Source organism: Equus caballus, chromosome 14 (assembly GCF_041296265.1).
Source record: "Equus caballus isolate H_3958 breed thoroughbred chromosome 14, TB-T2T, whole genome shotgun sequence".
In the NCBI taxonomy this organism is placed as follows: Eukaryota; Metazoa; Chordata; class Mammalia; order Perissodactyla; family Equidae; genus Equus; species Equus caballus.
Window position 1 is genome coordinate 61,940,313 of NC_091697.1, and position 15,489 is coordinate 61,955,801.

The window sequence follows — 15,489 nt, forward strand, 5'->3', positions numbered from 1 at the left end:
CATGATTTTTAGTATCTATCTCCTTCTCTCTCTCTCTCATGTTACCACCATTGAATGCAATTTCAAACTTCTTTGTGATTCCTTTCACCCTTAGGTTATAGCCTACTAAAGATCTACAGTCCAAATAGTGTGTTTACATATCACTTTAAATAATTATTCTCTCTGGTTATGCCACCAATGTGATAAATAGGTTCATTTGTTTTAGTTTTCAATTTTTATGCATTGTTCTTTTAAAATTTAATTGTTTTTAATTATGTAAAATATACATGGTTCCAAAGTTAGAGCTATAAAACAAGCCATATTTAGAAAGGTCTAGCTTCCATCATTGTCTCTTCCTCCATATCCTCTCTCTATCCTAAGATAATCATTTCTATTAATTTATACTTCCATTTCTAGAAAATGCACATACACATGCCCCAAAAGTTAGCATAGAATGCACAATATCCTGCACCTTGCATTAATTTTTTTTTTTTTGAGGAAGATTAGCCCTCAGCTAACTGCCACCAATCCCCCTCTTTTTGCTGAGGAAGGCTGGCCCTGAGCTAACATCCGTGACCATCTTCCTCTACTTTATATGTGGGACGCCTACTACATGGCTTGTCAAGCGGTGCCATGTCTGCACCTGGGATCCCAACCGGTGAACCCCGGCCGCTGAACTGGAACGTGCGCACTTAGCCGCTGTGCCATCCAGCCGGCCCCAGCATTAAATTTTTTTATTGTGGTAAAATATACATAAAAATTACCATTTTAACTATATATAAGTATACAATTCAGTGGCATTAAGTACATTCACAATGTTGTGCAACTATCACAATTAATTTCCAGAACTTTTTCATTATCCTAAACAAAAACTCTGTACTCATCTAACAATAATTCCTCATTCCCTTGCACTGCCAGCCCTTAGTAACCTTTATTCTTCTTTCTGTCTCAATGGATTTGCCTATTCTCTCTGCACCTCGTTTTTTTTCAGTTGAATCGTGTATTCTGGAGATCACTCCACAGGAGTAGAGAGAGAGATCGCCATTCATTTTTTACAGTTGAATAGTATTCCACTGAATGGATTAAGCTATATTCAACCAGTTCCTTATTGATGGGGAATTTATGTTTTTAATCTTTTGCTATTACAAATAGTGCTGCAATAAACAGACTAACACATTCATCATTTCATTTTTTTTTTTGCCTGTGTATCTTTTAAACAGATTTCTAAAAGTGGAATTGTTGAGTCAAAGGATAAACACATACGCAATCTGAGAACATTTGGATTTGATGTGATTGACAGGACTGAACGATGAAGCCATTTAAGTATTAAATGAAAGCCCATTTTATGGCTTAAATGTTTTAAAGTCTATGATTGAAACACTGCTTTAACTCAGGAGATAGTTACTTTATTTAGCTCTTTTAGTTAACTTTTTAAAAATTTCCTCGAAGCATAATGCATAACAAGTACCTCTACTGCTGTCTTTAATTTCTTTGGATTTGAACAAATTGGTGTCCCACATGAAATTATGTGACTCCTATTTTTTCTTACGCCTTACCAGAATATTGTAAGAAGGGCTACTACCTTAAGACTCTTTGTCTGACTAGGTTGGGAAAATAAAGGAGGGAGGTATGCCAGTTCTCAGAGAGTTTTGGCTGCCAAATAGCACATCTGGGCAATTCCGGCCAGGAAAAAAATCTTTTTCTGTACATGTATCTTTAAAGCAAAGTTGTCTAGGCCTGAATAATCCAGACACTGCTCTCTTGTATTGTTTTCTAAATTGTGCGTGGATGGTCAGTCCTAGTTTTCAAGGGTGTTTGATTTTTAATTATGAAATGCCACGGACTGAGAAACGACTAGGATTCCCAGAGACCTCAGGAAAGCAGGGCCACGAAGGAAGACCCCAAAGGCAGATGATGGCAGAGGCAGCTCTAAGGGTTCAGAGGGCAAGTCGCCAGCCTGGATGTACCAATTGCTAGGGTTTAATCATTAATCAGGAGTCCAAGCCAGGAACTAAGGATATGCCCCAAGACCCATTTACCTGCCCTGCGCACCCCCCCAACCCCAACATTTCAGAGGCTCTGGCTGCAAACCCGGGCAGAGACCTTCCCAGGCTCCGCCAGGAGCACACCCCCTGCGGGGACTCCTGGCAACCGCGGCGCCTGCACTCTGCCTGGACCCCCGCGGCCGCCCGAGCTCCCTCTTGGAGGCCGAGGGCGCATTTCAATCAGGAAACGCCCAGCCCCTCTCCGGTCCCGAAGACTGACGCCGCTCCGGGTGGGGAGGTGAGGGTAGGAGGGCGATAGGGAAGGCCCGGCCTTCTCAGATTGAGGTTGCAGCCAACTCCCGCTCGAGCCTCTATTCCTGCTTGGCTGCGAATCCCCCCACCCCGGGTCTTGATCTGAGTTTCTGCGGGAGGACCCATTCTCATCCTCAACCTTGTGGCCTCTGCCCGGTGGGAAGTTCAGCTGCGGATCTAGCCAAGCAAACGCGTTTAGAGACCCTGGCCCCTTGTCCGCGGCCCAGCGAGGGCCGAGGGGGAGTGGAAGGGGCTGATGCCTCCTTTCCCAAATCCGGTCCCTAACCGCCCCCTCCCCCGTCGTCTGCTTGCTTTGTACAGGCAGTCAAAACAGAGCTAGCGGCCAATTGAGGGGGACGGGAAGCAAAGCCGACTAGCGCCTCGCCCCCTCCAGCCGGCCCCCCGGCCCTCCCTCCCGTTTCCCACTTCTCTCCTCGCCCTAACCTCGCCCCCATCCCCCGCTCATTTCCTCTCGCACCCGGGCTCGCCAATCCCTCTTTCCAAACCCCTCTTCCAGCCCTGGCCTTCCTCTCTCGGCTCGCCCCCCTTCTCCCCAATCTCAGACCTGTCTCCTCCCTTCACCCTATCCCCTTCCTTCCTCTTCCCCTCCCCCAGCCCCTAGCTCCCCTTGTTCCTCCCCACTCGATCGCCCCCTTACTCTGTCCCCGCCCACTCTGCGCCGGCCTCTCGGTCCGGGCTGCGCCCCACGTGTGGACGGCTGCGCTCCAGCCCCCACTGACAGCCGCCGCCCGCCGGCCCGCCCCGCGCCCCGCCGGGCCTCAAAACCCCCGCGCCGCGCCCTCGCCCGCCGCATCTTCCCCGGCGGCCAGCCTCCCGCCCTCCCTCTCACCGGCGGCTCGCCCCGGCCCCGCGCACCTCCGCCCGGTCCTCAGCCGCCGCCGGCGCGTCGCTGCCCCGCGGGACTCCGGGCGAGCCGGGAGGAGACCCTCCTCTTCTTTCGGGGGCGACTTTTGTTTGCTTGCCGGCTTCTTTCGGGCGACTTTTGCAGCTTTCCAAGAACTGTGCCCGTAGCGCACGAGAATTCGCCGCGCTGCTGCGTGCAGGCCCTTTTTTTCTTTTGAGGTCCGCTTTCTTTGTAACTTTACGCCGCGGCTGCTCGGGTTACTTTTGTAATTTCCCGCCCCCGCCCGCTGGCGGTCCTGTAGTCGCTCGGGGCCGTGGCCCGGGGGATGCAACGTGGACCGCGCGGGGCTGCCGGCCGCTCCGCCGCCGCGCCTCGCCGCCCGCTGCCCTAGAACCCGCGCCCCGCCGGCAGCCAGGGGGCCGGGGCTCCCGCCAGAGCAGGGAGCCCGAGCCCAGGGGAGCCTCGGGAGCCGACGAAGGGCTTGTTAGACCCTGACTTTTTTCGGGCCGCGCAGATTTTGTCTTTGAGCGCTCCCTCTCCGCGGACCTCGGTCCGCGCGCTCTCGGCGCCCGCGATGGGGAGACGGCGGCGGCTGTGTCTCCAGCCTTACTTCGTGTGGCTGGGCTGCGTGGCGCTCTGGGCGCAGGGCACCGCCGGCCAGCCCCAGCCTCCGCCGCCCAAGCCGCCCCGGCCCCAGTCGCCGCCGCAACAGGTCCGGCCCGCGGCGGCGGGGTCCGAAGGCGGGTTCGCGGTGCCCGAGTACCGAGAGGAAGGTGCCGCGGCGACCACCCGCGTCCGCAGGCGAGGACAGCAGGACGTGCTCCGAGGGTAGGTGGACAGGCGGCACGGGGGGAACCTGGCTTGGCAGTTTTCCATCTCATCCCTGCCTGAACCTAGTTCTGGCGGCCAGAGCTGCGGCCCCCTTCGCCAGGAGACCTTGAACACTCCCAGGAGTGCCTCCCCCTTCTCCTCGGCAGCTCAGCCGGCAAAAAGCGCTCCCTCGGGGAGTTGGGCGCGGCTGGGTCGGAGGCCCCCGGTTGCGGATCGCAGAGCGCATGCGAAGCCCGAGGTGCGGGAACAGGTTCCGAAAGTCCGGCGGAAGGCGGGCTGGAGTCCACCCGGCGCCCAGGCTGGTGGAGCCTGCCTGCTCCCCACCGTCGGGGGCGCCGCTCCCGAGTCTTTTGTTTGAGGACGTGTGTGGGGGGCTTACAGCTCACTCTAATCACCAACCCGAGCGCTCGACCTTTCGACGCGCCTTCCTTGACACGTCGGGGCCAAAGTAACAGTTGATCCAGGAGGGGTGGATCTGGGGACGAGAGTAAGGACTTTGGAAACGGAGTGTTCCCTTTGTTCTCTGCCTCTGGAGGCTGGAATAGTAGCAAATTATATGTTTCCATGTTTCTTTTCCCCTTTTAAAAAGGCAGCAACAGAGGACAGATGAAAGACAGTGTTCAGACGTTTCTGAACCTCCCCCATTCCAGCGTCTAGCCCATTTACTTCCACGTCTGCGCCCCAAGCCCCAAGAATTTGAAGGGTAGTTTTGGTTGGTTTGTTGTACTGAAATCTCGCTCAGAGTTTTGTCTACGAAAACCGTTAACATGTTACCTCACCCCGTCTACGTGTGTGTGACCTGGCTTGTCCATCGCAGGCCCAACGTGTGCGGATCCAGGTTCCATTCCTACTGCTGCCCGGGCTGGAAGACGCTCCCTGGAGGAAACCAGTGCATTGTCCGTGAGTGTTTGGCTGGGATCTCAGCTTGGGGCAGCTGGCTCGGCCCTGTCTCAGGGCAGACCTCTTGCATTCAGTCGTTTGGACACACAGCTGCATTTAGAATCGAGTGGCCACATAGCTGTGATAATTAGGACTCGGCTCCGTTTGAATGGTGGGGAAGAAGCAGCCGGTTTGCATCAGTTTAGACTTCACTTCTAGACTCTGTTGAAGGGCAATAATGATAAAGGTTTCAAAGATACTTGGAAGTTTTATCTTTCTATGTCTATTAATAAAAACTGAAGGGGGAGTAGAGCAATTCCCTAGATAACTCAAAACCACTTTTCCTAAGAGTCCAGATAAGACCGCAATGTGATTATGTAAATTATCTGCCTTTTGACTCTGCTTGAGGTTTAGGCCTTGAATATCAAGCTTTCTTAGGCCTTTGTACAAAACCACTTTATTATCCCTGGTTTCATCTCAGCAGCCACATAACATAGATATAAAAAGAGCACTCTAACGGATTTAGAGTTGACCCAGGTTAACAAAATTTTTAAATGAGAGGACTGTTCCAAATGGCTTTGCTTTTTTTTTTGAAAGGCATTTGAATTTAGAATTTCCTGACCCCCAAACCTCATAGTGTACAATAGATTTCCTTAGAACTTTAAAAGTTCTGCATATCTGACCCGAAAAGCCTTGATTATTTGATTCAGTTTCTGAAGTGTACCCCGCTCTGCAAGTTCTGATTGGAGAAGTCATTAGTTATCAGCCTCACGGTGATGGCCTGTGGGATGTCTTATTTCCTGTGCTTGTGAATTTGTGAGTTGAAGTGTGACTGGCCGTCTCCTGTATGTTTGTATAGCGCAGCCACATTCGTCTTTTCAGGAGGGGTGCCAGGTATCATAGACAGCACATTCATTTAGAACCAGTCTTGACTTTAGATTGACCTCAGTGTTCTCCAGGGAAAAGATAATTATGCAACTATGAACAGAGAAAAAGGGCCAGCCACACTAGCCCTGGGATAATGAGGATGTAGTGGCATCTCTGACTCTATATTTATTGGTTTTGTGGGTTTGAGATGGACCCCTAATGTTATTTCAGTGCAGGTTTTAAAAAGGAATGAACTCTCAAGTGTTTTGAAGACTAGTTTCTTATTATTTTTTCTGCCCTAAAAATCCCACAACTTCCAGTAATGAGGCAAAAATAGGAAACAACCACTGTGTTCTTTAAAGTGATTCATAAATATTTAAAATAAACCCTTTGATTATATACCTTTGCTTTTGTTTAAAAAAAAAAAAAAGAAGGGATTACATTCTTTTCTCTGCAGCACAGAAGTCATGGATGTGAGGCATTTATGGAGGGTGCGTTTACTCTTTCAGGCCAGTAGGGCATTACCATGCCTGCTTTACACTTACATGGTTCCTAGAATCCTGAAACAGCTAACGTCACTCACCACACACCTGCCATACTAGCCGGGAGTGACTTAGGCACAACGGAAAGTCTGACTCACTAAATGTAATGAATGTGACTGCCATTATTGAGTTGGAGAGCAGCCGAGGAGAAGGGATCCGTTTATGGTACGTGTTGAAAATCTGTAAAGTCAGGTTTTATTGGATCAGTGTGGAATGGGAATTCCAGAGAACAGAGCCTTCCAGAATATTTGCAGTAGAAATATATGTATGGCCCTCTGAGTGTCAGCTTTAAATACTTTTGGTCTTTGAGTAACATTGTACCCTTTATTTGTTTAGAAGAGCAGCTTTGGCAATCTCAGAGTAACAGTGAATGTTGTAGCCTACATTTCTACTACTTGAAATATTTGGGTGCTTATGAAATACATTGGAATGTGCATGTAGCATAAGGCTATAAAAAGCATAGACTTTGAAATGATCTTTATATCTGCAAGAAACTTTTACTACACTTGTGTCAAGTGATATCTACAAAAATATTTATTAGCACTTTAAAAAAGTAATTCAAATACCCAGGAGTATAAAAGTACACAAAATAGAAGGAGACCGTAATGCCTTTGTATTCTTTTGTATGGGTCTCACCTAAATTTTAACTTTTAATTTTCTGCATTAAATTCAGTAGTCCATTTATTTTGACATTTAAAGTTATAATATGTGGGGCCAGCCCAGTGGCGCAGTGGTTAAGTTTGCAGGTTCTGCTTCAGTGGCCCGGGGATCGCAGGTTCGGATCCCCAGCGTGGACATGGCACCGCTTGGCAAAGCCATGCTGTGGTAGGCGTCCCATATATAAAGTAGAGGAAGACGGGCATGGACGTTAGCTCAGGGCCAGTCTTCCTCAGCAAAAAGAGGAGGATTGGCAGCAATTAGCACAGGGCTAATCTTCCTCAAAAAAAAAAAATTATAATATGGGGAGGTAAAAATCAAAATCAAGAGTTTTGATTCCAAGATTTTCTAATGATAATAAATTATTTCTTATATTTATTGAATTTCCACCATATAGCAAAAGAAAAGCTCTGAGCAACTTACGAAAGGAGAGTAAGTAAAACACAAATAGAAAATGAGGACCAAAGATTAATTTTCTCATACAGTTATACACCAGCATTCTTTTCCTGTAGAAAGATATTAAAATGGTAAACTTCTAGAATTTTAATGTTTGACCTTGAGTAGGCTTCATGAGTAGATGAAGATATTAAAAGAAAGTGTATTTCTCAAACTACTGGAAACATAATGCATTTTGTTTGAGTCTCTGTGTTTTGTTGTTATTGTTCTTAATTGTGGCCTGCAAAGATCACTGAAGTACTTCCAAACTTCCAAGTATTTGTTTCCAAAAGGATGGAATTGACTTTCTCACTTTCCATTTGTTTTTTTGATCTATTAGAACGTGAAGCAATGGGAAAGTTTGCTTATTAATTTATTTATTGTGAAATGATGCTATGAAGGGCATTTTGATCATTGGAATAACTGTGGGGAGGGGTTGGCCAGGAATCATAGCATTTGAGACCTGAAGAAACATCAGAAGACGCCAGTATAATCCCTTTGTTTTATTTTACCAACGAGAAAACTAAACCCAGAGAAGCTGTGGGTTTTTTTCCAAGCTTACGGTGGGTTATTGGCAGAACAAAAACTCCGCCTCAGACCTCTTGCTTATCCTGTAGTTACTGTGCTGTGCATCTTCTCCCAGCATCGCTGAAATCCCCACACCCAGGTCCTTTCTCCCTCTCCCTCTGATATTTCTGGGCCTCCTGGTGTGAAAGGGACAGATATTTAGGTGGGGGATACCATAGTCTGAGATGAGTGTGAGGAGAAAAGGCCTAAGCACTCTTGCTTCTCACTGGCTCACGATGTAGAGCACACACCTGAGGCCATGACACGGATCTGTCTGAGGATGACCAGTCTGCAGCCCATCAGGCCTTCTTTGGTTTTAGGACCTGGGTAGGGCCACTTTGTATATTAGCTGAGCCTAGACTAAATGTCTGCCTGCTGGGAGTGAGGGGGCTTTGAAATAAAACAGTATTTTAGTGAACATTTATCATTGGAAAGTTATTGGTGATCAGCAACTCTAGTATATTTTAAGAGTTAATAATCAAATCCATGGCAGGAACCATGTTCCTGCCTAGAATTAGTTTTCTACCTTCATGCCCTGATCTATGACATTTTCATTTATAAGGCGTACTAATGGAGATGCTGACCATATTACGTGGATGTTGAAAAGCAATTTGGAGAAGAAAAACAGTTATTGTATTAGTTTGCTTCTGTAAAATATGCTCTTTACATTATTGGGGGTCTCAGATCTCTTTGAAAGTTGTGGCACCCCTCCCTAGCAAAAGACACATATGCGCATTCACATAAATGTTTACAGCTAGTTTCAGGGTGTTCCCAGCCTCTCCTCTTCTTGTCTTCATGCATCCATCATGGAGTATGAAAGCACATAGCCTTTGTGCACAAAGACAGAATCCAATTGTGAGTATAGTGATAAATCTCTCAGCTCCTAAGTGAACTGACTCTAAATATGGGAGAGACTTCCCATTTGAAGGCACTCGGCTAACGATTTTGAGGCTCCATGGTATGTGCTGTGTCAGTGAGCCCAACATTCTTTGCTGTGATGACCCTCATACCTTGGAGGTCACAGCTGCAGGAGGCTTTGACTCTCCCTCCATCAAAATGTCGCAGAAGCTTTTCTGAGCAGCAGGAACAGGCTAGGTTGTGGAGATAATATGGGAGAAGAAAGGCTGGAGGAAGGAGAGAGGGAATTATTAAGGGGAACAAAGATTGATGATGGGGCAGGTCAGATACCAGCCGGGAAGGAATGTGCATGGAACCCCTGGGGCTTGGCCAAGTCATTAGGGCCTGGAGTCTCTGGCTCAGCCAATTTCACATTCTCTGTCTCCTGTGAAGGTCTTTTACAGAGTGGGCTGTGTTTTCCGAGGTTATGCAGGACCTTTGGATTTCCTCAACCCTCCCAGCTTCCTGGGACCAAGACTGACTTCTCGTGGTGAATTCTGCATATAAATCTCTGCCTTGAATGGAAAAGATTATTGAAAGCAGAGTTAAAGAATTAGGATTATAGAACTTGGAATAGCTTCATTTTTTTGCCCATTATCATAAGGATACTTGTGAGACTTACTCTCATATCCAAAATGGGTAATTTTATTGCATATCTGAAATTAAACATATATCACATATTTTATATCTTAGTTTTTCAAGTTTATGTTTTTTAACCGTAGCTTTCTTGTTTTGTGAACTATGGTTTATTACCTAATTATTCATTTTCTTTCCTATTGTGCTTTCTGCAGCAATTTGTAGAAATAGTTGTGGAGATGGATTTTGTTCCCGTCCTAACATGTGTACTTGTTCAAGTGGCCAAATATCACCGACCTGTGGATCAAAATCAAGTATGTTTCTTATATGTAACCCTATTTACTGCATTACCCTTAAGCTTTTGAGTAAATACTAAATGTTCTTTTCAATGATGCTATAAATCCTTGATTATTTTCCTCACTAACCAAGTCTGTATTAATCTTTGGAGTAAAAAACTTTGGCAGCTTAGTTATTGCCACCGACAACTAAGGGACAATGGACTGATGATTTTCATTAAGAAAAATGATTTAATTCTGGTCCAGAACTTGTGTCTGTGCAGTAAAAGAGCCTGGATTCAGTGGAGAAGTAGTTTTTGGTGAATAATAGCTATAACTTCCTGGGATTTTACTGTGTGCTGGGTACTGTGTTAAGTGTATGACTACATCATTTTATTGAATCCTCAGTGAACACTACCAGCTATTATTATTATTACCCCATTTTAGAGAGAAGGAGATTGAGGCATGCGTAAGTTAAATAACTTGCCCAGTGTAACATAGATTTGAATCCAGGTATTCTGATGCCTAAGCCTATGGACTCAAACCCTAGGCTCTGTTTATTGCCGTGGTTTAACTCCTGTGGCTCATATCCTGTTTTGTGGGTTAACTAAGGGAAAGGATAAGAGGATTGGGATGACAACGCATCTATATTGTGTCCTGACCAGATGCTTTACATATATTAACTTATTTTGCTTTACACACATTAACCCCCAACGACTCGAAGATCACTGTAACAGTGGATCAAGATTGTGTTATTGATGATCCAGTTAGAAATTGTTGGGTCTTTGAGGTCCAAGATTAATCTTGGAGGCCAGTGTTTAAGGTAACATTATAACAAGGCAGAAACACATATTCTTTATTTAATTGTTCAGGAATTAAATAAATCTTTATGTCCGTCTCAAACGAGCTTGAAGTTGATGTATTTTTAACATTTCTGTCTACAAACTGGCTCTGAGAAAAGGTAATAGTGAATCCTTCTGACTCAGGAATATAAGATTCAAGATTCATACAACAAATGTCATTGTCTTCTGATGAAAGTTCTTAAAACGCTAATTTCACTTTCTTTGAAAATAATCTGTCATTTTCCCAGTCCTTCATAACCTATTATTCAAAATTTGCCGAGACTTTCTTGACCCCCCTGATTAGCACATTTCCTCCACCACTTTCCTGAGCCTCACTTGTCTGATACAGGAAGATACCTTGCCTATATCTTCGTTATCCTATTCTCTTAGTTTTCTCAGGTATGCCCTCAGCAAAAAACCCAATCCTGGAGAAATTTTACAATTCAACTTCATAATTCCTCTCCCTGGGCAGCTGAACGTTCACTGGCCCACCCTCAGTTTATGGTATATAATTTAGTAGGGAATCGATGAATTCACTTGGCCTTGAGTACTCACTCCCTTTCCATCAGGAACTTTTCTGTCCTTTCAAATCCTTATCCTCCTCCACCTCCCTAAAGCATTTAGCAGCATTAATCACTAGCTTCTTGAAATACTTTCTTTTCCCTTCACTTGCGTAATATCAATGGCCCACAATGCTCCTTTTCTTGATGATTATTTTTTAGTCTCCTTTCTGCATCTTCTTCATTAGCCTTCCATTCAAAGTTTGGTATTCCCAAGAGTTCTGTCCTCCCTGGGTGAACTCATTTACATATCTGTCTTCAACTACTTCTAATATGTTGCTAACTCATGATGATAATCTCCAGAGCAGATTGTTCCACTGAGCTTCACATTCACGTGTTCCCTTTCCTATTCAGCATCTCCACTTGAATATATAGTAAGCATCTGAAACTTGGTAGCATGAGACTTGATGCATTGCTGACCATGGTCTACCTCTTCCACAGTTTTGCTTGCCTCAGCAAATGGCTCTACCGTTCACCCAGTGTTTAAGCAACTGCTTCTCTTTCTCTCACTTCACCTCTTTTAACAAGACCTCTAGCTTCTACTGAAAAATATATCTCAAATCCATCTTCCCATTTCCATCACCACTTATACCATGTGCTTCAGCTACCCTCAGCTCTCACCTGGACTATTGCAATAACCACCTGATGGGTTCCCAAGCTTCTACTCTTTCCCTCTTCAACTGCATTCTCTGTAGAGTAGCCAGAGTCATCTTTTAAAAATATAAGTCACATCACTTCACTGTCTTTTTGAAACCTTTCAATGACTCCCTGTTGTATTCGGGATATATTGCAAACCTGTCTGTGGCCAAGGAGGCCTTGCATTACCTGGCTGGCCTACACCTACTTCTCTAAGACCTTCTCTTCTCAATCCACCACTTGATAATCATGTGAATCTTTCAATTTTTCAAACAGAGGAAACCCTTTGCTATCCTAAGCTCTTTTGATTTTTTGGCTCCTCTTACTGTGAGTTTCGTCCGTGGTATTTCTCATGCCTGGCTCATTCTAGTTCTTCAGAACTCAGCTTAACTGTCACGTCTGAATGGTCTTGTCTGGATCCTGTATATAGATTCCTCCTTGGCTGCAGGCTATTCTCCTTCACAAGACAGTTTCTTTCAGAGAACTTATCACAATCTATAATGACCCTATGGTATTTATTTACTTGTGTTTTGTCTGTCTCCCTAAGGGAAGGTGAGCTCCGTGAGGGTGGATACAGAGTCTATCATGACAGCAGGGCACCGAGCTCATATGGCAGGCACTTGGCCCCTGCATTCTGAATGGATACATGTGTGTCTCCTGCACCTTAGAAACTATGCTACTAGTCCCCTTATATTTATTTCCTTTAACACTGAAAGTGTAATATATTTTAAATGCATACTGAATAACATATGTTGTAACAGATATGCTCATGTGTGCACTTACAACAAATAAATAGAGATATGCTTGGGTCATAACATTTACATCTGTAAAATATATTTGTCATTGAATTGGATATTTAGTGTAGTTTTATAACTCTCACAGAAACTACTGTTTTGGTGATTGATGTTTTTATGGTTTTTGTTGCTCTTTGCAGTTCAGCAGTGCAATGTTAGATGCATGAATGGTGGGACCTGTGCAGATGACCATTGCCAGTGCCAGAAGGGATATATTGGAACTTATTGTGGACAACGTAAGGAACATCAGAATAGACTTGATTTATTAGAAATAATTTGATTTAGTGTGTATTTCATATTCAGTCATAAGTTAAGGTCATGTAAATCCTATGATCCTTTAAAGAAAAAATTTTAAGTAGTAAGCCATACCTTATGACTAAATTTCTAATTTCATCCTATAATATTTTTTTGTAACTCTTTTAAAATTTTTGGACTATTGATGTTATTGAATACCACTGGTGCTTTATCAAATCCGACACATATCATAAGTACATATTTACTTGTTTTTCTTTTATCTTTTATTTTTCTTGTATACTTTCCTGAAAAAGTAGTGAAGTTTGGTGTGATATCTCTCTCTATATTTATATGTATATGAGCCAATCTTACAAGTGTCCTTTGCTCCAATATATTTAATTATTTAATACCACAGTACAGGGCTATGAAATGCCTTTTTGAAAATCAGATGTTGTTGTGAAAGAGGGAGCTTTAATCCAGTAAAGCTCTTATCTTTACTCACCGGAAAACATCTTGTACTAATTAAGAAATACCCTTCTGGCAAGGATGTGAGGATTAGGGCTCCTCAATTATGGCATGTTACTGGGGAATACTTTAGGTTAGTGTTTCCAAAATTGGGAATCCCCATATTTTTAAGTATGGATGACATTAAAGAAAATTGATTCATAAGTAGTAGGAAAGTCCCTTTTCACTTCATTTGCGTTTTATCAGGTGCAAAATCTAGTTTTACTGATTATCTTCAAGGCCTCCCCGGGAATTGCTCATCAACCTTTTTAGCATAGAAAGACCAAATCTTGGGTGTGCACAAATATCTAGCTTGTTTTAATCTTATTTCATTTTTGTTACAGTTAAAACATTTTTTAAAACTTGTAATAAAATAGGGTCTGGCCCCGTGGCCGAGTGGTTAAGTTCGCGCGCTCTGCTGCAGGCGGCCCAGTGCTTCGTTAGTTCGAATCCTGGGCGCGGACATGGCACTGCTCATCAGACCACGCTGAGGCAGCGTCCCACATGCCACAACTAGAAGAACCCACAATGAAGAATACACAACTATGTACCGGGGGTCTTTGGGGAGAAAAAGGAAAAAAAAAAATAAAATCTTTAAAAAAAAAAAAAATTGTAATAAAATATATGTAACATAAAATTTATCATTTTAACAATTTTTAAGTGTACAGTTCAGTGGCATTAAGTTGATTCACATTGTTGTGCAGCCATCTACAGAACTTTCTGCATGTTGCAGAACTGAAACTCTATACCCATTAAACACTAACTCCTCGTTTCCCCCTCACCTCAGCTCCTGGCAACCACCATTCTACTTTCTGTCTCTACGGATTTGAGTCCTCTAGATACTTCACTTAGTGTAATCATATGGTATAGGTCCTTTTGTGACTGGCTTATTTTACTTAGCATAATTTCATTCGTGGTTCATCCGTCTTGTAGCATGGTCAGAATTTCCTTCTTTGTTAAGGCTGAATAACATTCCATTTTATGTATATCCCATATTTTGTTTATCCATTCGTTCATTGATGGACACTTGAGGTGCTTCCACCTTTTGGCTATTGTGAATAATGCTGTTGTGAACATAGGTGTACAAACATCTATTTGAGTCTCTGCTTTTAGTTCTTTGGGATATATACTCAGAAGTGGAATTACTGGGTCATATGGTAATTCTATTTTTAATTTTTTGCAGAGCTGCCATACTGTTTTTCATAGCGGCTGCACCATTTTACATTCTCACCAGTTACCTACTAGTTAGGGTAATCATAGCTTTCTGTTTGTAAGTGCTATAAAGTTTTCTTTTAAAAAATTTTCAGATAAATAATCAATTTAAAGAAAAATATCCTATTAAGGTCAAGAGTTGGCCAACTTTTTCTGTAAAGGTTAGATAGTAAATATGTTAGAGTTTATGGTCTCTATCACAATTACTGAACACCACTGTTGTAGTGCAAAAGAGACCATAGACAATATGTAAATGAAAGAGCTTGGCTGTGTTTCAGCAAAACTTAATTTATGGATGCTGAAATTTGAATTTCATATAATTTCCAGATGTCACAAAAATATTATTCTTCTTTTGGTTTTTTCAACCACATATAAATGTAAAAACCCCTCTTAGTTCATGGTACAAAAATAGACAAGTGGACCAGAGCTGGCCTGTGGACCATAGTTTGTAGACCCCTTATATAGGTGATTCTCAAGTATGGCAAAAGCTGTTAAGGTAATCTGATATTGACTGAAGTTTAGGAAATGGAGTGTTAAAGTATTTAAGAGAATACAGTACATTGAGGCCAGTTTTCTTGCAAAAATAGGAGATGCCAATGTAATATGTTTTTAGGCTAGGATTGGCCAGGCAAGAGCAGGAAAGAGCTGGACAACAGTGGAACAGAAATTGTAGCAGTTTCTTTGTTCATGGATAATTTTTTTCCCTGTATTTTCTTCATACATTCAGGTTTTTCCAAATTTTATACAGTGGACCCCAGTTTATAATCATAAGAAAAGAAAAAGCCTATTATGAACACAGTATTTATAAGCAGGCAGATTTATACCTTTTTTTACACCTACAAAAAGAAGATCTGGTCGTATGTCTGTTTCACAGAGTTCAGTAGCCAGAGAAGAGACACAGTTATCCTTTTTGAAACTCAACTTTTTTCTCTGTAGGGGAGAAAAATCATAATTACTTTAGAATTACAGGGGGAAACGTCTTGCCTCAGCTCCTCTTTCAGCGTATTTACTCAAATCTATCTTGAAAGTTTTAGCCTGAA

The 15,489-nt window shown here is 43.4% G+C and overlaps 1 protein-coding gene across 1 annotated transcript in view; it reads left to right on the forward strand.

Annotated features, from left to right (window-relative positions):
- Positions 1-3,083: 3,083 nt before the first annotated feature.
- The window catches only part of FBN2 (fibrillin 2), a 236,447-nt gene continuing 224,041 nt past the window's right edge, over positions 3,084-15,489 (forward strand). The window contains exons 1-4 of the mRNA XM_023617761.2: positions 3,084-3,969; positions 4,790-4,872; positions 9,608-9,706; positions 12,640-12,735. Of these exons, the coding sequence (XP_023473529.2) occupies positions 3,716-3,969; positions 4,790-4,872; positions 9,608-9,706; positions 12,640-12,735 (532 nt within the window). The 5' untranslated portion in view covers positions 3,084-3,715. The remainder of the gene's footprint in view (positions 3,970-4,789; positions 4,873-9,607; positions 9,707-12,639; positions 12,736-15,489) is intronic.